The 27,306-nt window shown below is 37.8% G+C and overlaps 1 protein-coding gene across 3 annotated transcripts in view; it reads left to right on the forward strand.

Moving 5' to 3' along the window:
• Nucleotides 1-6,476: 6,476 nt before the first annotated feature.
• The window catches only part of FAM184B (family with sequence similarity 184 member B), a 41,756-nt gene continuing 20,926 nt past the window's right edge, over nucleotides 6,477-27,306 (forward strand). For all 3 annotated transcript variants that reach the window (XM_069012206.1, XM_069012207.1, XM_069012208.1), the window contains exons 1-2: nucleotides 6,477-6,701; nucleotides 21,790-22,548. In XM_069012206.1, coding sequence (XP_068868307.1) covers nucleotides 6,567-6,701; nucleotides 21,790-22,548 — 894 coding nt within the window. In that variant the 5' untranslated portion in view covers nucleotides 6,477-6,566. The remainder of the gene's footprint in view (nucleotides 6,702-21,789; nucleotides 22,549-27,306) is intronic.

Here is a 27,306-nt window from a genome sequence, read left to right on the forward strand (position 1 = left end):
TGTCCCACGGCGGGAGCGGCTGCTCCGAAGCCCGTGCCCGGTACCAGCCCTGCTGCGGCTCAGGAGAGGCGTCCCGGGCGAGGGTTTCCGGAGCTCCGGTGGCCAAAGTAGTTAAATACGCCTGACAGCCCCCGCCCCAGCCGCTCTCCCAAAGTCCTCTCCGGACGGGAGTACCAGGCAAAGTCAGTTCAGTCGGGTTTCCTAAACCGAAGCGTGTGCGGCAGCAAGCCGAGAAAGCTCAGCCGCTGGCTAAATAATAAAAGCTCTTCGAAACACCCGCTCCTCTGTATCCGCTGCGAGGGAGGCTGAGAAGGCGGACAGTGCGGATGCAATACCCATTTGTGCTCCTTCCAGACTGAATCTCTTACTACTGGAAATTTCCCCCAAGTTTGCAAGCGTTTGTTGTGAACCTAATGCTTTCCCAGAAATCCTTTAACTTGAGAATAATAATAAGCCCCGTATCTCATTAAAAACAGGAAAGATAACTATGCTCAAACCCCAGAGCTGCGTTACTGGTTACGGAACGTGCAGCGAGCATTTAGTGACACATTTAACGAGAAACAAGACCGGGGGTCATTAGGTGAGGGGAAACATTCTGAGCATATATCAAGTACAGAGTTATAGACAGCATTCAAAGAAGTGAGCACAAGCCGTGGACAGCAGAAACTTAAGGTGTTTGACGTCCATATGTGTTTGGGCTTAAAGGAAAAAAAGTGCCTGATGGACGTCAGAGGATGACAGCTATTCAGTAAGGACAGGTGACAAACCATCAAATGACCACTGGCCAAACAGGCAGGACCTGTCTTGAAGAAAGGTCATTTTTGTATAAGGGGGGGGGGGGGGGAATAAAAGAAAGAAAAACACTAGGGGTCAGTCTTGTTCTAGATCTGAATCTTCCTAGTGTTTTATTTAAGAAACAGATTTTTATCAACCAAATAATTGGAATTATTTTCTCCTTACAATGGTATCAAGTATTATGGGATATATATGAGCTGTGTGCGAAGAATGGAGGGCAGCACAGAAGACAAAGTATTTTTTTTTAGATAAAAATAAGTTGTAAAGTAATTTAACTATGTGGCAGAGGGATTTTTTTTCCTCCTGACATATTATACTACCACGCATTTGTGTATGTTTAGAAAAGATACATCCTTTATAAAGGTGATTTTTATATTTTTTATTAACTTCTAAAACATATGGATCAGACCTAATCACAAAACCACTATAATCAACAGAAAATTCTCAGTAAGTTGAGCCTTTTTTTTTAAGGTTATATTTTGTGGGGAAATACAATGTGTAACAATCTTTCTATTTAATGTATTTTTACTGGATAATTACCTTTGTGTAGATTTTTTTCTGCAATAGAACCCCTGTCTGTTCATGGACAAGAAGATGCAAACAGGAAGATAAGCAAACCTTTGTGATTCTTGTGCTGTTAAAAGCACAGGACATTTATTTTAAGCAAAATAATAATGCAAACGGAATTATTTTTGATTCACATGTTTAGCAGCCCGTTTGTGCCTACCTGCATCTCAGGTCTAAAGAAGAGGACCTTCCCTGGGGAATACCTTATAGTCTGTTACAGTGGATTTCATCCAGGATGTGAGATTTATTTCTTCCAGACTGCTTTAAATATTTCTTCTAGGCTTTGTGTTTACAGGTAGGAATAGAAAATTCACAGTACAATTGATATTTCATGTGTAGGTAAATAACATGCTGAAGTAGGATCACAAATCCTGGCCATGTTTCTGTGATACCAGATACCTTGTTCAACTGATGGAAGTGTTGCTATTGTAGTTTTTACAGCTTACCTTTCCAGGCCTTGACTGCACTAACCAGCCTTAACAAGCCCTGACCTGCCTCACCTGAGGCCTGAAGCCACAGCCTTTGCCTGTGGGCCCAGGAATCCATTCCAGCTCGGTCCTGCACCTTCTGTCCCTTGCTGAGCTAACTCTCAGGGCTCAGTAAAGACCAGCTGCTTCGTGAGGGATGGATATAATGACTGACTAGGAGGGCAAGGAGGTAATGAAGGCCCAGAGATTGTAGCCAGTGGGGTTTCACAGGTCTGTCCTGAAAGGAATGATGAAACTGAACCTTGGTTGGTGCTCCAGGCTCTGGAGGGCAATGCGCTCTATTAATTCCAGCTTTTTTTCCTTGTCCTTTGAAGTAGTGACCTTATCTGCCATGATCTACTTCTGACTCACTGTTCTAGATCCTTTCTCTTTCCTTTGTCAGTCCTGTTATGTGAGCAAATACAGTGCCACAGGGTAAGCCAAACTTGCTGCGTGCCAGTGACATTGTGGTAATATTAGATGCAGGTCACTGGATAAAAAATGGGTTGCAAAAAATGGAAGTTGATGCTATTCTGTTTGGTGTTCAAGGGCTTTTATATCTGATGTGTCTGGTTGGTTCCAGTTTCCATATTTAAAACATAAGCATAGTAATGTTTCATCCGTAATCAGGCCATCATTATGCAATAGAATTAGAGCTTATGTCCCATCTCATTCCTCCCAAACTTGCATATATGTAAGTCAGCTATAAAATTGTATATACATTTTTGAATAGTTGCTTTTTTCAGTCAATGAGGAAATCAGTAGCCCTTCTGCTCTTCTTGGAATCCTGTCTCTTTTATGAGGCGTGAAGAAATTAAAAGTATAAAGTAGTTATATGTAATATTTTTATATGTAATTATGTATAACATGGATAATTACCTAAGATGTATCAGTGACAACACTTTATATTTGTCATTTTTCTTGCACTCAATCCCAAAACAAGTTTTATTGGAAATAGGATAGTGAATCAGGTGAGCAGGATAACTTTTATGCGTCTTCTGACTGTTATTTTTATATTTATTTCCCTTTTTTTTTTTTTTTCCCCCTTGTAAAAAAAAAGAGAAAATGGTTTCTAAATTCTCTGCTCTGTGGTCAAAAAGCTACTCTAGGACCAAAGTGAATGTAAGTGGAGATCAAAAATGAGGGTGGTGATTTAGGAATTGAATTAGAATCTCACTTAGGGGTGTGTCTTCCTTTGTTGACACAGTAACTTGAGAAGTTTGAAGTCAGTTTTAATAATATAGCTTTTTCATTTGAAACATAGAATCACAGGAAGGTTTGGGTTGGCAGGGACCTTGAAGATCATCTAGTTCCCGCTGCCACCCCAGCACCACCAGCAGGGATGCCACATACTAGCTCAGGTTGCCCAAGGTCCCATCCAATCAGTTCTGACATAACATGACAGTTAATGACTAGCTGTATTGTTCTACCATTTTTCAAAGGCAAATTTTATTGGACTGCAAAGCAGCAGTAGTAGAGTGTAATCCAGGGGATCAGTTTAGCTTTGCTCTTGTTTATTAAAAAAAAAAAAAAAATCTCTCTGAGCTCAGTAGTACCGGTATTCAGACTAAGAGTGAAAGAATTGGGCTGTATTAATTGTGTTCTGGGAAAGCTGTTTGTAAAGTGTTAAACAAAGGTGCAAACTTATGTATTAAGCATTTGCAACAGGAATATATTTTTTTATGTCTTGAAATTTGAGGGTGTGGCTCCTTTAATAGTAGCTAGTCAGGAGATTGCAGAAGTTATATAGTCTGCATATTCAACAAGCAGGAGAGATACCAAAAATGGAAGGTTTATAGTCTTTTGCTCATGTATGATTTTTATTTTTTTTTAATTAAAAGGAAATTAGTTAATATAGCCAAACCTGTGTACAGTTAATCAAAAACTTATAAAAACTGTAGTGACATGACCACCTTCTCTCACAATTTATTGAAAACTAAGTTAGGAATAATAATTCAAGCAGGAGTGTATGCATTTTCTGGTTCGACTTTTGATTTTTATTTTAAACTGTCTTTGCCATCTACTACCCCAAGTTCACAAACACTCTGTAATCTACTTATGTTCAATGTGATTCTGACAAACCCCGTATTTGTATAGTACTTGCTTTGTGACGTCCTTGTTTTGTCATCTTATTTATAGATCAATTAGAAGAGAAAAATGTTAAATGCTAATTGAAACATTCTGGAATTATCTACTGAAATTATGTTATTGAAACTAAGTTGGGTTTTTTTGTTTTTTGAGTAATGGAACTAATGAACTTGAGTCACCTGTGAATTTATGTTCTATTGTTGCATTTTCTGGTGCACGAGATCTGATTGAAACTTTTCCAGTGTTTGAAGTATTGCCTTAAGAGTCTTGTCTGGACTAAGAATACTTTACCAGTGACAAATTATGTTCTGCTAAAACATTATTTTGTACCAAAGCCTCAAGTTTTTTCGCTCTAATTCCCCAAAATTCATAAACAGCCTGCTTGAAGATGTCTCAGTAGTTTATTCATTTTCCAGTGTGCCTGAATATCTGTGCTATTCTGCTCTGCTATGCCCATATAGGTGTCTCAAGTCTCTATCCGCCCCTGCATCCAGGTCTAGTGTGTCCTCTGCTGTTTAGTAGAACAACCATGAATGTTACTGTCCACCTGTAACTTCTTGTTAGTACTTGTAAAAGCTTTTGCAATTTTCTCAATTTTCTTTGTATTTTCACTTAGTTTGTTCTATTTTTTCTGAGGAAACAGTGTGTTAGGACTTTGCTCCAGCCCTTGCTCTTCTCTTGATTGTCCTAATAAACTTGTCAATTTAGTCAAAACTTTATGTATAATTAAATTCCTAGGCTTTTTCTCGAATTGATGAATTGAGAGAAGGTATTATAAAATATTACCTGAGTTAAACTTATGTGTGAGTATATGTCTTGTCAGATGTCAGACAATTGGTAGTGGCATGTCCTTATGTCCTAGTCACAGAAGAAGTTCCAGCAGCATCTTGGACACTAGTGCCAGTGAATAAAGAAACTGTACTTTGTCGTTCCTTTGTCCAAGGATCTGTTTCTTGCCTTTTCTTATCAATATTCTTTCTGAGCAAACCACCATTTCCCTGCTTAGCATCTCCCAGCAACTGTGATCATTTTCATTTGTACACTGCATTTCTCAGTCTTCATTTCGTCTCATTCCTGGAGTGAAGATTCTTTCTGCCTCTGGAGATTGAGAGTCTCTCCTTTTCTCTCAGCAATCAAGGGTTTGGTTTCCCTGTCCCAAGGTCTTATCTTCTTACATCTTTACAATGTTCCTTCTCCCCAGTGCCTTGTAGGCATTCTTCTGCCGTGATCTTTTCCATTTAGGAGTGTTACTCTTAACAGTTCTTTGTCTCTCTTTGCTCTCACCAAGGTTTTTCTGTTTTCCTTCTGCCCTACCATTAACTGACACCAGACAATCTCCCTTCCCAATTCTGATAGTCCTCGGGAAGCTCTTTTTTTAAACCCACCACTAGCAAAGTGGAAGCTTCTCACCCAAGAAGGATGGCAAGTACTGCCAGGAGACCAGACTGGAGAGCTGCCTGCCTTTCCAGGTAGGGGCAGCAGGGAAGAAGCAGCCTCATGGCCCCTTTGGCTGGCTGCAAGTCAGTGGGACCTGAAATGGAACCCTTGGCAGCTCCCTGGGGTCTCTTGTACTGGCTGCAGTGACACATTAAAGGGGTGTTGGGCACATCTTGGCTTCCCTTACCTGTTCTTTCTCCCTTTACTTCTTCTCTACCTCTCTTACTTCACCCTACATGGCATTCTCCTACTTCTTCTCTTCTAGACTTGTTTAAACGTGTTCACTAACAATTTTCTTTTCACATAACACTTCACTGAAGCATTCTCTTAAAAAATCCCATTATCTTAATAGCTTGCCTTTTTTGTTTGTGCTGATTTTTCTGCCTTTTCTGTCCTTTTATTTATTTTACATGTACAAGCCTGATCTCTTTGAAACAGTGTGCACATTAGCAAAAAAAAAAAAAAAAAAAAAAAAAAAAAAAAAAAAAACGAAAAAAAACACCACCTGTAATACTGTCAGTTTTCTTCAGGCACCTTTCCAGTGCATTTAGTGTAACTGAAGGGAACAGAGTCTCCTTGGATGAGGCAGGCAGGCTGGATCCTGGACACAGCTCCTGGGCTCAGTTGTGCTCATGTGCCCCTTGGCTCCACTCTGCTTTCAGCACAGCAGCAAAAACTGAGCAAACATTTTCTTCATCACTTATGGGCCCATCCTGGTTTAGAGAGGATTGCCAAAATAACAGAGCTTATGAAAGGTGCCAACATTCTCTTCTCAGATGACCTCTGCCATCTTTTGGCAGCTAAAAATGCAGCATGATTTGATCTTCAGGCAATCTCTACTACAACAGATCCCTGGCAATGCCTGTGCTACTGCCTCTAGGCTGGCTCAGCATCTCCAGTGGGGAATTTGTAGCACCCAGCCGCTGGCTTCTTCTCCTGGCGGAAGCTCAACCATTTGAAGAGAAGGGGAGGAAAAAAAAATCCCAGTCAGGACGTTTGCACATGCTGTTCTCTGCCTGCTCGCCTGGGTGTTTTGCTGAAGGACTGGGACATCTGCAGAGAAGGGAAAGCGGCAGGAGCGTGCCCTGCTCGGGGCTGAAGTTCCTGCAGCGCCGGGGCTGTGAGTGCGCGCAGCCGGGAGGGGCGAGCAGCGGGGCCGGCTTCGCGCTACCCTTAGCGTACATAGACAGACGTGATTAAAATCCAAGCCTAATGGCCTCTGGCATAAACAACATTCATCAGCCCGGGACGTGCAATGGATCTAAAGCCGCTCGCAGCAGCTCGGCAGAGGAGTGCAATCGGGAAATGCACATGAAAATGTGCAAGAAGATTGCCCAGCTCACTAAGGTAAGTCTCGCTGCTGCAGTCTTTCCAGGGAGGTGAGGCTGCCCTGGCCAGGGGTGTCGGGGGTGTCTCGGAATTGTCTCCCCCTGTCTGAGAGGAGGGAAGAGAAACGGGTCCTCTCTTTTTAGGCTGTTGCCGAGAACATCGGTGTGCACAAACTTCCCTCCACACAGTTCCCCCGCAGGGGCTACAGCCCATCCTTAGGGATTGCTTTTGTGGCAGCCGATGGACACCTCGCGCTGAACTGCTCTAATTACCGTGCGACCATAGCGAGAAGAGCTCCAGCTCCGCGAAGACGCGGGGTTTGTCTGGGAGCTGTTGGGAGGGATTGACAGTATCCACTTTTCGTCTAGAATTACGAAGGCTGCAAGTAATTTGCATTTTATAGGTTCTCAAGTAATGTTGTTGCAAAGCTACAGCCAATGCGTGGTACTACAGTACAATACTATTCTTTGATGTGCAGCTAATTGTTCCTGATGTGCATAAGAAGAGATACTTTGAATGACATTTACAAAAGACAGGAGCTGGAGAAGAGGCAGGACTAAATTACGTGGTATATGGTACTTAAAACTTTTAGTCAATACTGAACTACTCTGTATTTTCCACACTATGTCAAGAAATAAGGAAAATATCTAGGAAATGGTAGTTACCTATTAACCTATTCTTATGCTGCATCTTTATCAGTGAGAAAAACCTGTTTGCTACCCTTGTTTACTAATACAGCTTTTGCATGTTCTGTAACCTCATTGCAATTGACAGAGACATATAAGCAATGAAAAAACATTGACTAAAAATACAGGCCAAAGAATAAGAAGTCATTCAGGTGTTCAAGTTAGAATGGCTTACTAGTTACAGTGCCATCATTCTCATCTCATGATAACTATGTGTGATAATGTACATCATGTGTGTCAATACATAAACAAGAGCTACCTCTAATTACACATACTTCCTATTTTATACCTACTGTACTATATCAATACTTACTTTACAGGTTCTTGGATTACATGTTTATTTGATAGTATTTGTGCACAGTAGGGTCCTTACTTTTTGCCCATACGTTGCAAAATTTTATTGCAGTGGTTTTTCAGATGTCTTTTGCTAAATTTCTACTATTAAAGTATGTGTGGGTTGTTTTCTCTACTTTTAATAGAATTTCCCCTCTAGATGCTTTTCAGTCATCTGAAATAAAGATGATTTATACCTGAAGCTCAAAAAAAGTACTTCTGAAAAGCAAATCATTCTGTTTTGGAATGTGGCTTTTAAGAAGCAATTTTCTCTGCAATAACACTATACTTATTGAGAATTCATGGCACAACTGGAATTTAAATCATATGCTTTCCCTTCTGAATTCTGGGTAGACTAATGCAGTACCAGCAGCAAGCATGTAAGAAGCAAAATCTGACACCAGATCAGCTGAAAAATAGCTATATGGGAAATCTGTTATAATAATTTTTGGCCTGGGAATTTTGAGAGCTCCCTTTTAAAGCACTGTTTTCTTGATTATATTACAGTCAGAATGATTATAATAAAATCCCTCCTAAGTTTAAATGCCCCATAGTACTTTTCTGTTTCTAACCTAGTATGCAATAGTGCTGTGTGTTGTTGCACAGCTGCAGCTTCCTGTCTCAGTGACTTTATATTTTCATCGATGAGGAGATAATGATCTCATTACTCATCCACTCAGCATTGTGCCAGGTGAGATGAATACAAAATGTGCAAATTAGGTATAAGATATAGATCTTCCATTCTGTTTGTTACATAGTCATTAGGGGCCTCCTCCTACTCTTAAAGGCAAAGGAGAAGTGCGTAAAGGTAACAACAGGAACCAAACTGGGCAAGGTGATGAGTTTCTATCCTTGCATGTAGTGCTGATTATGTCTTCAGATGTTGGTTGATACAGGGAATCCCAACAGGTAATTTGGACAGAGACTCTGAGAGCTGCTCCCATTCCACTGCCCTGCTATCTGGCTTTGAAGAGGTAGAATAGAGGAAGTTTTCATACCTTCAGTCATACATTTTTCTGTTTTGCACATTTTTGACTGTAGCAGCAAAAAATGCGAACTTTTAGCAATGTTTTGTTTGCTTTCGGCCACAGATTACTGGTTTTTGTAGCTCACTTCTCTTGAAATGAGTGTATTTGTATGGTATTCGATTGTAGCAGAATGCATAACTGTGTAGTAGTAATTAAGTAATACCAGAAATGAAGTTCAAACTCCTCCATCAGACGCTGGACCCGTGGCATGCTGTGTCGTGCTTCCCAGTTCTTTGTATTTCTGTATCTGTTTAGCAATAACATGGAGTTTAAGAAGCATTATGACTTTCTTAGGACACTTTGGGTGTCACTCCCTGCTGCTTCAAGCTATGGATTTCTGACATCTACTGGTTATTAACAGGGTTTTCATGTGCTTATAGTTTCTCCACATAGTCCTTTTCACTTGAAACAGGATGAGAAATTCAAATGAACTCTTGAAGAGGAGTGTTGAGGAAAGTGGATCAGCTTTCATTAACAAAGGCAGTTTGGACAGAGCCGACAAGAACTAGATATACTGCAGATATCCAAGCTATTCAGGCTTCTTTTCAAACCTCTGCCAGTGGGGCTCAAACCAAATCTGCTGTTCTGGACTAAGTTCTGAAACGAAGCCTAATATGAATAACTAGGAAGGTGATGGTAGCTGGTGATCAGAGAGCTACCTAAGCCACAAACTACTTCTGTTTCCTTCTTAGAAACAACTTCCTGGATACCAATAGAGGGGTATTTTTTAATGAGAGAAGACAATTATTCTCAAATACTTTTTTTCCTTCAGGGTTCACCTGACTCTATGTTGCGAATTCGGGAGCCTTGTTGTAAGGAGCACATTTTAAATTGCAGTATTACTGGTCAAGTAGACTGTTACTGAAAAAAAAGTCAAGTAGTCTGGCAAGACTTTTGTGTATATATGTTGGATAGTGTGAGTTGTAACAGAGGAAGAGAGTGCTGATGCAAGGAAAAGTTAATTGCTTGTAAAACACATGAACCCTCTTTTTCCTTCAGGGGAAAGAAATGTCAAAGGGAAGCAAGTGTGTTCCTCTTGTAGAAGCAGCAGCATAGGCAGATGTTCCTTAATGACTCTGTGTGGAGCAGTTCAAAATGTTACATATTCTTACTGCCTATCACCAGCAGTGATTAGGAGGTTTAGCCCCTCAGCTCAGTCAGCAAGGTAGAAAATATGACCATTATTTTATAAGCTGCAGTGGAAAATCAGCCAGAAAAGCAAAACCCATTTTCCTTAGTTGTTTAAGGGAGGGATGGCTAATTTTGCACAAAAATGTATGCTCATATTTAGTTCTGTTAGCTTCACTCTTGTGGGTGGAAATTTACTGAAGAATTAGCAGGTGACCTGGTGCGTGTGAGGGCATAGACTGTTTACACCACTTCAGTGTCTTGTAGCAGGGCTGTATATTAGAACTTTAACCTTTCCTGATTTATTTGCCATAAAGCTATAGGCCATTTTTTGGGTTTAGAAGTGAAATATGATCAAATTATAATGGTTTATTCTGGAAGCACATAACAGCTGGGTAACCCTTAACAGAGTATTCGTGGTCTATGTGAGGAATGAGACAACTCTTAGTAGAAATTAAAACAATTTATTAAAACAGAAAAATTGAAAAATTGCAAAAATTAGCAAAATATTAAAATCTGGGATCCTAGTGGCTCAGGAGGTATGCCCCAGGAGCGCAGGGATTCGAGATCTTCAGGCTTAGACAGCACTGGACCTCAGGTAGAGAAAAAAAAGGGCTTGGAGTGCTAGGCTGGTCAAAAAGAAATATATTTCTAAAGGCTCCTGAAAAGGAGTAGGTTTCTCCAGCACCGAACTCAGCAGTCTGGAGCGAAGGGAAAAAGAGGGCGTGGCTTTCTTTTGCTCACTTTTATAGCCTTTGCTCCGCCCACAGTCCGCCCCTTTGGTTTAAGGTGATTGGTGTTTTCCCTTTGACAGATTATCTCTGTCCACCAATGGCTCATCCTTGTCAGAGGGGTGATATTAGTTGAGATAAGGGTCATTAAAATTCAGGTTGCCTTGGAGCTTACTTACAGGGTAATGGCTGTGGGGGCTGGGCTGTTTGTTGCAACTGGGGTTTTGAAATTTTCTTTGGAACCAAAGTACAAGTAAAAACATTAAAAAAATACATCCAACGCATCTTAAAACACTTGTAAAAGTATACAGTAAACACAGGAAGGATAACTCTTATGGTGTACAAGTGATTAATGTTTGAAAAGGGATTTTAACTGGGGAACTTTTAACTGGGAATTTTTTACTGGGAAGGGTACAAATGAACTGCTTTGAACAAGTGAAAACCATAATAATAAAACTTGATTTGTGTACCTGGGCTGATGGGTTAATTTTAACATTCAATTTAAAAATATTTAACTCAAAATTAATTAAAGCACTTAATATGCAAAGACCAAGCACAAATAGGGATTTCATGTATGACAGTCTACTCATGTTCATGTTGAAATATGTTGCCTTTTTCACGTAGTTTAAGTTCATTGACCTTGTTTACTGTGATGTGTTAATGGTACTTAGTGACCAATGCTTACAGTGGTTCAGCTGTTGTACAGTTAGTTATTATGCTACCAGAGCTCTCCTGTGTGCTTGAAGCTTTTTGATCTCAGGTCTCTAGAGAGGTATTCAATATTCTACAGAAATGAAGCAAAATAGAATAGAATAAAAACTAGGATCATGTTTTTGGAGCAACAGTATTTTTCCTTTGCTCAAGGAATATAAAAAATTATTTCCATGTAGGCAAATAGAGAGAATCTATTGATAAAACTGCTTAAATTATGTGCTAACAAGACCAAAAAAATCAGCTATCAATATCCCCATGTACTTTATGATATATTTGTTTTCATTATTTTTGTGTACAATTTGCTATCAGGATTTCAAAGCTAGCATTATTTTTGCCTATGAGGTGACAAGAATGTGCAGGCTAAGATTTCTTAACTTGTCATCACTGTGTTTTTCCTTACAGAAAGTTCCTCCCTTAAAGGAATTCCTGGATTATTAAATGCATGTGCAGTGTCATAAAATTGTGTTGATCAGCTAGTCAAAAGCAGTATAACAGCCATACTTCTATTAGGAAAAAATCTAGTTTCTAGTTTGGATGGGTAGAAACTATCATTTAAATGAATCCAAGGTATAAGAATGACATCTATGTATGGAATTACTTCCCTACCATACAAATTTGGCACTAATTGTACCAGGTTTGCAGAAAATCTGATGGTCTTAGTAATTGACAACTCAAGACTACTTTATAATGGAGAGTATGTAATAAATTCAAGTTTCTTTACCGAAGAATCCTAGTTAATGTTTATATACAACATGTTTTGCATATTATTAATATGCAAATTACAGGCAATAGGTAATAAATATCTCATGATCCATTAATTGCACAAAAGAAAATTGCAAGCTTATAGCTTTTTCATCTTCTGTCTTTTTTTTATGGTAATATTTAAAAGTAAGTTTTTCAGTGACACTATAATAGTACCTCTCTCTTAATATTTCCTTTAACCAGTATGGACATGCCAATGTTTTACAATTGCAAAAATTATACCCAAATTAGAAGTCAGTGCCAAGTCAGTTGAAGACATTCTTATGTAAATATTTTGAGATTTTTTTTAGGCTTTTGAACACTCCAGCATTGAATATTGTATATAAAATCCTTTTTTTCCATAAAGTATCATGTTCTTTTCCCCCCCGCCGCCAGCAGTCACGTCCTCATTAGTTAAAAGTGTCTATGTTTTATTAAAACAGCTGTAACTCTGAGGTAGAACTCCCTCTGTTGCCACCTCTACAGTCACATCTTAACATGTTGCGTGTCTCACTGTTTTTCATGCCTGTACACAACCACACTGTTTTTAGTCTGGTTCTGAAAACTACTGTTCTTTTAAGTAGGAACAGATAGGCATGTGAGTTTTGGGGTTTTTTTTTGGCTTGTGCTTAAAGCTGGCAGGAAGTCTGTGAATGTAGTTAGTGCAGTGCCAAGTCTGAGTTAACTTATCCAGCCCCCCAGTGGGGCACAATAGCTCCAACTTCGCTGTGCTAGTTCAAACTTGGCATTTTACTTAATGTATATTCATTTGTCTTCCAAAGCTTGGAGACAGCAGAACACACATAACTATTACTGAGGAAATAGTGCCTTTATTTCATAAAGAAACTACAAACTGACTGTCTACTTTCAAATAGGGATTTTTTTTTTCTTTTTTTCTTAAGATAATGACCTGGGTGAAATTCTTCTGAAGGAAGATTATATGTTTTTAATGTGGCTGTCACTCAGAACTTTGTCTGACTTGATTTTTAGGCACTTAAATATAGCTTTAACTTCAAACAGAATACTACCAGAGAAGTCTTCTGTTTTAATTATCTTTGGAAGCTACAGCATCCAGCTATGCCTAACCACTGACTGGTTGTAACTATATAACCCTCTTAGAGCATTATAGAAGAGCTACCTTTAAATGTAAGTATGAGACTACAGTTTATTGTTTTACTTTTTTTCATTCAGCAGGAGAGAACTACTAGAATTTGATAACAAAGCTGGTAGGAACTATAGCTAGTACTTTTATATGTTTTTACTAAGATGCTGATATACCTAGTATTTCATAAGAATAATGAATTGTCTGTAGACTATGGGACATGGCAATGCAACTTGGTACATTGCCATTACACTCTTTGCAGACTGCTTCCACTTTTTCTGCTGCTAAATGGTGGTTAAACCTTCTTGGTTTTGTGATCATTGATGCAATCCCAGAAGGTGTCCCGCATATGCTTAATAAGAATATCTTCCTGGAATGGGAATGTGAGTAGTGGCTGTATTCAATCTAGCTTCATTTAACTGTTACAAATGTTTGTGTAAAAATGTCCTGGGTACAGAAGTAATAGTGTAGTATTATGATGTGTATTGTTATGTAGCCCTTTAGCTTCATAACACTGTGTTGACTTGGGCTCCAGTGACGCTGCTTTTAAAGTGAGGAGAAAAACGGAAAGAAAAATATCTTTTAAAATATCTTTTAAAAAACACTTTGATTCTGATGGTGCCCAGAGAGTTACAGGAATATGACATGCATCTGGTGCTCTTGCCTAAAGTATTTTCATTGCCTGCACTGATCTGTGAGATTTTCCAAAGATTGGCAGAGTATCTTAATACTTCCTAGCCCTAACTAGATTTTTATTCAATACATTTTACAATCACTTCTTGAATCCCTGTGATCTTTTAGTTGAATTTGCTTACAGCAGCAAGAACTTCAGTCTTGGTGCCAGCAAAAACTGGTGTCATAAATTCATAGATACCTGAGGGTTCTGGTGGTTTCTTTTCTTAATTAGCAAAGTATCTAGAATGTATAAAGAAATCTTTTAAATTTTAAAAAATCCTCTCTGAGAATGCAAACTACAGGAGAGTAAGAATTTGATCCAATCTGTGTAATGCGTTAGTTTGGATTAGGAAGAAACAAGACTCATTTTATCTATGCTTATCACAGGTCTACATAAAGGGCAAAACTTGCAATAAATACTGTGTTTTAAATAAATTATAATATTTGTCTCTACAAAAATATGTATTTGTTTGGGAAAAATCTATTTCACCTCAAGCTGTAATTAAATCAACAGTTCTACAATTTATATTTTCAAGACTTCCAAATTCTACTATATTTAAATTAAATACTTGGAAAAATGGGAATCAAGTGAGAGCTTACTTGACAAGTCTCTTTGGGTACTGTATTTCTTGTAAAATTGGACAATGTTACTTTACCTTAATCTGCAAATCAGAAAGGTGTTTTGGAAGCATAAAATTTCAGGTAAATATCTAGAATAATTTAAAAAAACAACCAAACAAAACTTCTGAAAGCACTGAATAGATGTCTGCCATTTAGACTCATTAAAGTTCTTTAAAAGTCTGGGATGTAATGAAACATTTCACAAAGTAGAGTGTTATTTTGGCAAATGAGTTTTATCACCACTGTATTTAAATCTGGTTGATGAGATGAATTAACTCCTATTTTTGAAGCATAATAGAAATCAAACTTCTATGAGTTTTAGATAGGTTTATATCCTAGAAGAGCTTGATATGTAACAAAAACCAGAGCTAAATTATCAGTGAATTTCATGCAAATGAGGTCTTCATTCCCCTTCTACTTACACAGAATTGGCGACTTCACTTGTGTACTAAAAATTCAACTGGTCTACAGTGACAACAATGGACAGAGGACATAGATATAAATGTGTCAGAGAGATGCTCTACTTCTTGCACTTTATACATCTGAAAGAGCTTCCCAAGATAAAGTTGAACTTGTCCAAGACTGTAATAGCCTAAGATTTACAGGGATATTTGAGATCTTAAGGAGTTAAGCAAGCATTTCACCAAGACAGAGCCTGCAAAATGTGAAGAGAAAGATCTCTGGAATCAAACCATTTGGCCTTTCTGCTTGCCTACATACGTGTGTGTGTTTATTGACATTGATTTTTCAGTGTCCAAGCATGATCTTTTCAAGTGTTTTCATCTAGTTCTGTGGTTTTTAATAGACAGACATTTGACCTAATTTAGCTTTTACTGAAAAGTAATGTGGTCCTCTGATAACATTTGAATACAGCTTAACCTGATAAATATGCTCAACATGAATTCGAATCACCTCAGGGATAACAAAGAAGTAGAAATATATTTCATGTAAATGTCATGCTGACTGATTTTATTTATTCTATCTCTTAATTGCATACAGAATCTACAAAAAATAATAGTGGGTTTTGAAAAATTATTTCAAGTATATGTAGAAAAGGATTTTGACATATAAGATACAACATGAGCCAGGAGCTGTAAAAAAGATTTACAACATCATAATGTAGGGAGGCAGATACTACAAAGACCTGGGCTAGATCTTGCATCGTCTCACATAGTAGGTAATGACCTGGAAGTAAAAATAAACAGCATATTAAAATTAATAGATTTTACTAATCCAAAGAGAGTCATAAACACCTAAACAAAATGGAAAGAAATAAGGAATTTAGATGGAAGATAAAATAAACTGCATTCAGTTAATAAACACCCAATATCTGTTTTGGCTTGTAAATTGTTGGTAAAACAGCATAAAATGGGTATATAGGAATGGAGTCAGTATGAAGTGAGACACTAGTGCAGGATAGAGAGAAACCCCAGAGAACAGGCAATTTATCAGTTTCAGCCTCTGATATGGAAACTCTTTTCCCTTTGCATGGGACTCTCTCAGCTCTGTAGAAGAAGGGAGAGCTGGAAGTGGGATATGCAGAAGAGATATAAACCCATGAAGCAATTAATTTCACTTCTGTTCCCTGATTTAGACATCTGTGTTGGGAAAGAAAATATTGTCCTTTGGAGGAACCTGTCTTTCTCCTTTGACTAACCTGGATTAGATGTGTGATGATGCAACAGATGATGTTGGGTGAGATGAATCCCCTCTAGTATGCAGGAAACATCTTCCTGAGAATGAAACATGTAGAGTTTCTCCAGTCATCTCCTTGCAGTAATTACTAGTGGCCTCCTCAGACCTCCTTCTGTGGTAGCTGTTTTTCAGAACCACCAGTTTCTCTCAGAATTTCCATGTCAGATCTGGAGAAGTCTTTAATGTTTCCTTAACTGTTTAGGAAGAGGTATTTCTTGCCATGCTGATGAGGCACTGCTTACAACCAGTCATAGCAGATGGATTTGTGACCAGTGTAAAGAGAAGGGATTAAAGTTCAGTAGGTTTTATTGAACAGTTCCAGAAGCAATTTCAGCAGCAAACTGCCTGTGATTTTCCCAGCAGAGGAGTCTCTTTCTAGAATTAACTTCTGTGATTCTACAATATATTTTTGTTTTGCTGAAATTGTTGAGATGTAGCATTGGTGCCCAATATGTTGTTTCTATACAGATAGCACAAAAAGTTGTTAGACATAGACAAACATTCAGTAATTCTGGAGACATTTTTGGGGTTTGTACAACACAGATTAGACTTGTGACACTTATTGCGGTCAAGACACTTATTGGACTCCCAAATAACTTTTGTGATTCTACAGCATATTTTTCCTTTCCTGAAATTATTGGTGCCTTTTTTAGCACCTGCTCTGCTTGTGGAAATATTCTTGCAGTATAGTTTTACCTTCCTAATTCTTAAATTGCCTGGCAATTATTCTGTTTAGCTTATTAGAAACTGTAAAATACAAATGAGGGACAGCTGGATGTCTCTTTAGTAAAATTTAGGCCAGAGCTCATTTTATGTTAGATGACACTTGAGAGATTGAATGCAATACATAAACCACTAAACTATGATTTTCTGTGCTCAGTATTACACTACACTAAGCAGAAAAATAAGAAGGTAAAAAAATGGGACCAAATAAATGTACCTGTGTTATTTTCTTGTATTAAATTTAAACTAAAGGGGGGAGGGAAGCAAAGGAGTGGCAGCAAAAGTAAAAAACCGTGCCAAAATATATTAGAAACTTGTAGACATTTTATGCTTATACTTTCTTGATACATTTTAGTATTTCATTGTATTTTTTGGACTGACTGTAATACATGGTACGTGTAGGAAAAGGGGCAACATACTCATATTTGCAGAAAGTAAGATCAACTTGCCCCCTTCTACTATGAATCTCTAGATAAGGAAAGCCTGTGGGGCATTCAGGAGGGTGACACACTGCACCATGAGCCTCTGCCCAAGAGACATCAGATCATCTAAAAACAGGCGGATCTCACACAGAGCCACTGGCTACCTCTGTGCTGCACCACATCACCCTTCCGGGGTCTGAAGGGCTTTATTATCATGGATGCAAGGATATAGATTTACCCTGAAATAAAAGAGAACCTTCTGGAGCAAAATCCTATTTTATTATAGTAATTAGGGTTCATTCTGGTGCAGGATACCAGCAATACACCTCTTCTGAAACCCTTTGGGATGTTTGGAGTGACAATTTTTTTACCGCTTTTCTTATACTATGCGACACTACATATGTGTTTATGTTATCAACAGTTGCTGTAAGTATTTGGATGCATGAAATTATTCCTGTGATTTCAGGGAACCACAGAGAATGCAAGGAGAGAGGTGAGACTTAGTTCTTTAGGTCCCAGGTCATACCTTAGAGCAGTATCATTCATAATTTATCACCTATGTATGAAATCAGCTTAGGTGTAAAATTGGATCAGCACTGTAGGTAATCATAGCCGAGGCCTGTACCTTAATTAAAAGATATTATTCTTCAGTGTTAGAACATGGGAGACAGGTTAGAGTATTAATTAATTAATAAATTGTGGGAGATGGGTTTATTTTCTAGAAAGCCTGTAGAGTTGGTGACAAAGGCAGCTAAGGCAGAGAGGGGCCATTTGTTTAAATAACCAAAGCTATTTTTGATAATTTCTCTGTCCTTTGCTTTTAAAGAGACCATTTAAGGCTGACATGTTGATCATTACCTCACTTTGCTCTGGTCTGGTTGGCAAGTAGACAAAGATGAGTTCAAAGAAACAAATTCACCTGCTAGTAAAGACAAGATGCTGCTGCTACTAGTGAAAAGGAGATAATGCATAGAGTCAGCTGGCATAAGTTAGCGTCTAAAAAACTTCCTCCTCAGTACTAGAAGTTTGTCTCCTTCCCTGCTTTGTGTAGAGTGCTGCTGGGAGTACCTGGTTTGGCACCCCCATCCAGGGCCTTTTCTCATTCTTTTGTTTCGTTTTTTTGGTTGGTTGGTTTGTTTTTTGCTTTAACCCTTTTTTTTTTTTTTGTCAGGAGGGCTTTGTGTCTACTAGCTTGGGCCTGAAGGAAGAACACTTATGATCATTTGCTTTTCTTCGATTCATCTTAATGTCCTCACTCCTCACCTCCCGTACCAAATTGTCCTACTTCCTATTCAGCTAGAAAAGCAACCTGCTAGAACCATTTTTTTCATTATGATAGTCAGGTTCCTCTAAGAATAGTGTTTAACACTACTGTAGGAAGAGAATCTTTTTTTATTTCAGTGCTTTAACTCTATCTTCACTGTTGAGGTGCAGTTGAATGTTTCCTTTTTTTTTTCTTGTTTGTTTGTTATTTTACATCACCATAAGGAAAATGAGAAAGGAAATGTTATTTAGATTTACAGCATTTGGAGGATAAAATGGGACAAATAAAAATTATTTGCATTCACTGCACTCTTCATATTCAAGTCTACGTGTGTAATAGTGTTTCTACCAACCTGCCATACAACACTCAGGTGCTATAAATTCAGTAGTGTTTCCCAATCCATTTGATTTTGGAGAACTGTAAGGAGGCAGAAGCCATTGGTATTATGCTAATAACTCCAAGAGCAGTGATGTGCTCTTTTCATTTGAAAGCTATTCTGTCTGTACTGTCAAACAATCAGTTTTAGAGCTGCTTATTGAAAGCTGTTTATCAACACAACTGTTAAGAGATTTATACCACATTAGTGTACATTCACAAGGTGCTGGTCTGAAATAATTTTTCAGTATTTTTCCTTTCAGCACATAAAGCACTGGATTCATCTCGTATAACTGCAGTCTTCAAAATGAAGTATCTGGAATAGGAATATAGTAGCTGTATTCAGTAGGGAGTGAAAGGCATGTGTGAAGGGCTTAAATTTCATAAAGTACAGAGCAGCAGCCGTCTCAAAATTAAATCTTTTAAGAAGGTTAAGATATGGAGGAGTCAGTTTCAGCACTCAGGCTTGAAGATTAAATTTAAGGGCATGCAAGTCAAAATGCTTCATTGTGGTTCTAGCCACTACTGAACAGTGTGCAGGAATAATAGGTGAGGTAGGGAGCCCAGTTTCTTCCATTGTTTTAGACAACTCACTTAAGATGCTGGTGGTAGTCCAATGCTTAGTGGAATTTGGGAAACCTGTATGAGTCAGATTTTAGAGGAAACCTGAACACAACATAGTATGAGACAGGCCATGGTGATTTACTAGATAAATTTATCGAGTGAAAGACTGAGTCACAAAGGCTAGATGTTCATTTCTGTTTTACTGGTGGAATGAAATACGGAAATATGACCTAGTTGACTGAAGAGTTGCCCAACCTAGTTACTGGTCACTGGAAAAAAAAAAAAAAGTGTGGAAAACGTGGGCGAGACTAATCTTCCTGGAGTTTTAATGTCTGTCTCCTGAATTGATAAGAACTGTTCATGGAATGATTTTAGTTAGTGAGATAAAGAAATCTGCTCAGTATACTGTAACTATTTCCATTTCAAAGGAAAATGGTTAAAAATAACAGAGAAGAATTAACGGCTTGTAATCTAAGGCCCCAGAATATACCTATCTAAATGTAGATAATAACTTATCTCATATATTTCTGAAATATGATGCTGTTACTCTATTTTGTCAAATGTTTATCCAGAAATATATTCAGACCATGTTTTGTATTTGTGACTTTTTAAGGCTTCTGTACCTAATTCATTACTGCCAGGGAGGAAGTTGACTACACACAAAATATATTAATGTGTTTGCTTTCATTTATGGTTGATTGAAATTCAATATGTTATTCATATACAGATAGCACAAAAAGTGGTTGGACATAGACAAGCAAATTCAATAATTCTGAAGACATCTTCGGGACTTATATAACACATTGCAGGCTTCTGACACTTATTCTGGTCAAGACACTTACAGGACTCTAAACTGAGACTTGCCCTGATGAAGGCTTGAAGATTATAGGGCCGCAATTCTAGCATAATTGTGACCTTGTTTCTGTATTTATTTATTTATCTACTTACTTAAGGCTACAATTTTCTTAAACATTGTCTAAAAATCTTTTGATTAACTTCTGTGAGCTCAGGCCAGACTGAAAATGTCTGTCAAACTTGTGTAAAAATTCCAAACCTATTTTTTTTAGAGCAGTAATTTATCCCTAAAAACCCCTAACCAACCAAGCAAGTGGAAAACCTTCTTACATAATGTGTTGTTCTCCTTGAGTTAGATAACTACGTCCAGTAGAAACTGGATTAGCCCCCATATGTCTTAGTGGAGATCTGAAAAGACAAGCATGTGTCTTTTCAAGGCAGTTACTCTGTTGTGCAATTATGTGTAGCTGTCCTGTAAATTTAACATGGACATTTACTCTTCATTTCAGACTACCATGGGCTAGAAATTGCATTTTATTTTTGAAAAAATAGTAGGGTGCTTGTACAACAGCTTCTGTGAGAGATATTTGGTGTATGTTATGGTAAAAGAAGAAGCCTGCTTAGGGTAATAATGTCTTACAGTCATGAAAATTATTATTCTGCATTTTTAAAAAGAAAATAAAATGTTACAGGGTTTAAATCAGTTGTTTGGAAAAATTACGTATTGTCATCAGAGAGTCGCTTGGATCTGCTAAAAGCTGTTTTGAGATTTATAGCTGTTACTGAAATGATGGGGAAAACCCCTGAAACTCATTGCCTGAACACTTCCCAGAATCAAGTGGAAAGATGCTTGCAGTCAGGTAATACCTGCCCTGAAATGCTGACCAAACGAACTTGTCAGGAATGTGACTTCCAGGAGTGCATCTTTCATGGTGTTTTGACTGGAGCCAGGAGTGCAGAATTTAATCTGCTTTTCATACTTTCATTTACATCACGAAGTGATTTTGGTCCACGGGAACTGGATGTCAGGACCTCAGGTTTCACTGTTCAGATTTGCCACTACTTGTCCCCAGTACTTTGTCATGCTAAAGGCAACGTGGCCTTTAGTAGTCCTGCTGCACTGAAGGACAGATGAACTGGACTTCAAGTAAGGAGTTGGTTAGCTAGACAAGGGACCCAACTTCCTTCCTTGTATTAGAGATCAAACTAGTGACATGAAGTGACAACTTACCTAGAATAAAAAAGAAATTTCTGACAAAAACTGAGAAAAAATACTGTTTGTCACAGTATTGTGTTCCTTTCTTATAAGGTTTTGCAGTTTATAATTGTCCTTTCTGTTCCTAGCAGAAAAAAACCCCAAAAACAACACAAAGAGCCACCACCACAAAAAAAATATTAATCTATAGCAGTAATTCTCTTTTAGTGTTTAACACCTTGATAAATACAGTAACTGGATTAATAGCTACTGTTCACAAGATAACTTACTTTTCTATTTCTCTTGTTTGATAGGTGATATATGCCCTGAATACGAAGAATGATGAACATGAAGACAGTATACAGGCTCTGAGAGAGGCTCATGAAGAAGAAATTCAGAATATTCTTGCTGAGACAAGAGAAACGATTCTCCAGTGTAAAAGCAAAGTTGAAGAAGAACAGTTACTGAGAAAGCATATTCAGGCCCTTGAAATTTCAGTAGCACAACACAAGAGATTGAAGGAAGAAGCCTTGGCAGAGTTAAGATTGTGTAAAAAGCAAGCAGAAGCGAAGGAGTCAAGAATAGAAGTGAAACAAGCACAGACGGGCCTTTCTACAGATACAGTAGATACCAATGCAGCCTTTGAAAACAAACTTCTACATTTAAATCAGGAGTTTGATGTACTGCTAAATGAATGCAAAGCATTTAGAAGAGAAAGTCTAGATACAAAATTAAATTTAGATGAAAAATGTAGTGTGGAAAGACACACCGTAATAAATGAGATGGAAAACCTGAAGAGCAAGAACCAGAAAGCAGCTGAAGAATATACTCAGAAAACAAGCAAACTGCAAGCCCCTTATGAGACAGAAAAAGAGACTTTGAAAAAAGCTATGCAGCAATCTGTGATAGAAACAAACTGTCAGCAAAAAGAAACAGAGCAAAAGAAGAGCTCAGAGACTGAGGAAGGTTTTTTGCTGCAGCAGGTAAAGAAGCTGGAAGCAGACCTAGAGGAGAAATGCCAGAAGATAAATGAGAGGAAGAAGCATTCCCAGAAGCTGAAGGAGAGAATACAGGTAGAGTATGAGACTGTAATCCCTATCTCTGCCTGAGAAAGTGAAAATTATCAATTCTTTAAAGTTTGGGAGAGGAGGGTAATTTAAATATTATGTTGATTCAAATGCTTTTTAAACAGTAAAGCAGTTTTAGAGGCTTAGAAAGGAGATAAGAGTGATATAATGCTCACAGCTTTAAAGAGTTACGGTGATTAGTAACTCATTAGGAGAACACTTTGAACACTAGACTGTATTCCCTGAGGGACCCGTGAGGTAAAATTTATCTGTTGTCTGAACAGAATTTTACCTTTCCTGCCCAGAAATGTGACGAGAACAGCAAGCAGTCACTACTACTACCAATGGGTGTTTACGGAGTACCTCCTTCTTTTTCCTTGTGGTTGCAAATAGCTCAGTTCATGGATATGAACAGGGTTAGATAAGAGACCTGAGCTGGCAGTTTAGGAATCAAGTGCTTTGTATGACTCTTGCAGCAGTGGCTTGTACCAAGTGCCATTTAATGAAGTGTCCTTTACACTTGTGAAGTTTCATGTGCTGAGCCATGAGACTTTCACCTTTAGTTCTCACCTTGCACTTTGCCTGCCCACCCTCACTGCTGTGTATCTCACACATTTGCAGCACAGTTCTGCAGACTCTTCCTGGTTGCATCATGTGTCAGATGCAGTCTCAGAGGTTGCCATGTCATGGGCAATCTGCCAAACAGCTGCTTTTGGTACATGAGGTCAGAGTTCAGGAGAGATGCTGATGAACAGTGCTGAAATTGGAGCACCAAGCCATGCTCTGTCCTCAACAGTTCAACTTCCTTCTGATACTTTTAGTCCTTTACATCACATAAACTCACCTACCAGACATGCCCCCAGCCCTATGTCAGCAATCTTGCATATTAGATAAGAAAACACCTTGAAGGTCTAGACTTGGAGTATCACAGAATAACAAGAATTGTACCCTAATCGGGGGAGAAGATTTACTTCCTTTAGAGGAAGAGAGCCCCAGAATTCTGCAGATAGCAGGGTCAGCCCAGTCAGCTGTGTTCATCCAAGACAGCTCTTAAATGTTTTCACCATCTGCCCTCACATCTTGCTTGCCACTATCATTTTGCTGATGATGCAGAGTTCTGATCTACTTCTTTGAGGATGTTCTTAGAGGGAGTTCAGCCTTCAATACAGGTACTGCCTCTTTGTTTTACAAGATCAGAGGATGAATTGAATACACCTTCCCCAACATTATTCAGATTTCATTGTCTCAGTGTGTAGATCTGTAGCAGAACAACCTCTATCTTTTAGAGAAAAGTGGAGAGGATACAATGAATGGCAGAGATGCAGATAAGCCCTTTTTTAAATTGAGTCAATCTGTAATACCTGTTTCAATACTAAAAAGTATCCTGGCTCTGTAGAAGTTGGAAGCATTAGAGGGGAAGAGAGAAAAGAAGATTTTGATTTTTTTTTTGTGGGTGCTTTAGGTAACATTCAGGGAAAATGAAGAATAAGCACATGAAAATTTAGGCACATGGTTTACTCTTCTGATTTATTGTATAAGAAATGCAATAATTTAGGAATAAATAATGTAAAATATTATAGGAAGTGGAACTAAGAGGGTGGTGCCATTAGCAACTTATTTGCTAAATTCAGTATCAACTGGATAAAACGGAAATATTTTCTGAATGACATATGCTCAACTCGTACATTTCAAATCCTGTAAGTCTGTGGAATGAGGCTGATTTACATACTAATGGAGAATATTGCCTTGAATCTTTGAAGAGATACCCTCAGACTAGGGTAAATCTGGAAGGAGGGAAAGAGTTAGACATGATGTTATTTTCTGTTTCTTTACAGTTTAAATAAAAAAATAGAAGTTTCTCCTTTCTAAATTGTCTATTTCTTATGCCACCATTAAATACATTTTTTTCAGGCTTCTATGGACAATGGCAGACAGGGAAATAGAAACATCTTTTTAATCAGAAATACTTTTGAGCATTAGTAAATACTAGCAGGAAAAGCTATTATAAGGCTTGAAGGATGAAAGGGCTGTTGTTTCAACAAGATGAATTTTTCTGTTTTCTTCTTAGTGTGTTCCAAGAGATTTGAGACCTTATGATGAATTAGTGCACATTTATTATTTTTACTGTAGAAGGGAGAATACAAAGGTTGACAAGTCATTAAGTCTGATCTGTTCAGTCTAGTTTTGGAAGAGTTCTGACATATATGCCAGAGGTAAAAGTAACAAGCTTACCTTGAAGTTTTGAGCTACAGAGACTGTTAAATACAAGTTAGTTTTAACCCTGAGGTTTTACTTGTCATTCATATAGGAACAAATGGCAATTTTATCTGAGTGAGTATTGCAGTATTATCCTAGACATCTGAAACTGAAACTAGAACCTCCAGAAACAGAACATTAAATGTGGTTCAATTTTTTTTCTTTAGTTATGGAAAGACAACTCCCAGCAAAGTCTGTAGAACCCAATTTTTTTTTGAGTTTAGGCACCTGTGTAATGGATTATGTTACAAACTGTTGTATTTCAGCAACTGAAAAAAACCCTAACTAACTAACCCTAAATATTAATTAATTTTTGGCATAAGTTGTCATGAAAGTAATAGAAGCATAACCTATTTCAAGTTTAGGATAATCTCAGACATCTTTTAGATGGTAACTATTGATGGGTATTCACTTTACAATGATGCCAACTACATGTGAGGGAAGGGCTCCACATCAAAAATATTCTGGCAGCAGAGGCAGTTTAAGCGTATGGAAGAGCAAAAAATGCATTTAAACCAGCTCTGTACATGATTTATGTCATGGAACACCAAGAGAGAAAATGACCATTTATTTCTTATCACAAGAAAATTACATATGTAATAAACGTGGAAGTAATGTCATGCATATTTTAGGATTTGGAAGTGTAGCTTAAGCGAACACAGCAAGAAATTCTGGGATCAAAATGTATAGTGAAAAAAGAGGAAGAAGATCTAAGTGTAGTCAAAGAGAGAAATTCACATCAAGAAAAGGAAATCCTGCATAAAGCAGGTAAGATGCTCATTAATGTCATTCTAAAGTATTTCTCATGTTAGTAGTCAGTGATATTGGAAATTCTGCAAGTTATTTATGCTACTTGAAATGTAAATTTTGGTACCATGGAAGATATGAAAACTATGTTGAATTCCCAAGGCAAAGCTGTTAATAAAGTAGGTGAACTGAAACATCAAATAACGCATCTGCAGCAAATGACTTGTACCAAAGAGAGAAAAAGAGCAGCTCTGAAGATGTGCAAGGGCTTTAACAGGTGATTTGCTCTTAAATATTCAAAGATGTGGCATACCAAAAATACTGAAATCAACGTAGTTTCTCTTTTAAGATTAATGGCTTTATTGTACAGGAGTCAATCCTGTAAGATTCCCAGACCTCTGAGCTCATTCAGTGGAACACTGACTTGTGTCCATAACCTGAAGTACATGAGTTGCTGCAAAGACAGCAGAGGAGCTACAGACATTCTTGGGCTAGACCAGGGCATAGTGTTCAACTGCTTCTGTAACCAAAACCTTAAAGAGAACAATGTCTAAGGCAGACTTTCTCTGTTGAGGTCAAGTTGGAATACTGATTTATTTATTTTTAAGTATAGAAAAGAGTTATTCTGAACTAGGAACAAACTCAGTAAAATGAGGAATGTGTGTATCCTGAGAGTACCCTCTGTACAGTATCTCCCCTTAAGCAACTGTTCAGCCCTGAATAAAAAAGATTTTTTAGTTCTCTGAAACTATTGTTATGCTACCATTCAGGAAAATTAGACTTTGCATCAGAATCAGCAAATCATCTACTGTACTTTTTCACAGGACTAAGGATGTCCTTGTGGGAGCCTGCATGGTTGGAAGTGAGTTACACACCCAAGCTCAAACCAGAACAGCAAAAAACCCCACATCATTCCTAGACTGCAGAAGAGGCTTACCACCCTGAATCAGTATGGTTCTACATTTTTAACTAAAATAAAGCCAATATTTTTCAATGGAGTATTACCACCTAAATAGCATATTCACTACAAAATAGACTACTGTCACCCCAGAGGTCTACCCTGGGTTTTTTTTTTTTTCATGCAATACATCTAGTGTGTTTTATAGACTATGGAAACTGTAGCTGTTTATGAGAAGGATATGACTAAAAGAGAGAACTTTCTTTGTCAAATCAAGCATCAGGAAATCCATAAGGAAAAGATTTTTCTGAAGGAATAGCTGTTAAAAGGGATGGTAGATCATGTAATGAAGGATACAAAGGAAATCAGGCCAGTCTTAAACTTCATAGAATCTGAAAAAAAAAATGCATAAGGTAGAAATGTTCTTCTATTAATAGATGCTTTAATTCATCTGGTTTTAATCTTATTGGTCACAGCAACATCATTTGAATTATGCTTACTGTAGGCGCTTTGAATTAACATAAAATACCAGGATTTTCTTGCTACAGAAAAAAATCAGAAAAAGAAAAAAAACGGTCAGGCTGATGTATTTCTGTGAAAAGCTCCAAAGACAGAAAGGTGAATTTAACCTTGATGTAATAAGTGGCCTTCTTAGCAATACTTATCCTTGCATGCTTTGCATGTGGCAGTTGGAATGATTTATATAAGATCCTTCCTGAAGAAGAATGTATTGTGGGTGTTATTCCAATAACACACAATGACTTAATGGCAATAACACAATGTCTTAAATTGTCACGGATTGCTGTTGTGAAATATTCAGATAAATTGATTTAATCAAAATTTTGCATTGTTCAGGCAGAGGA

Source organism: Aphelocoma coerulescens, chromosome 4 (assembly GCF_041296385.1).
Source record: "Aphelocoma coerulescens isolate FSJ_1873_10779 chromosome 4, UR_Acoe_1.0, whole genome shotgun sequence".
NCBI lineage: Eukaryota > Metazoa > Chordata > Aves > Passeriformes > Corvidae > Aphelocoma > Aphelocoma coerulescens.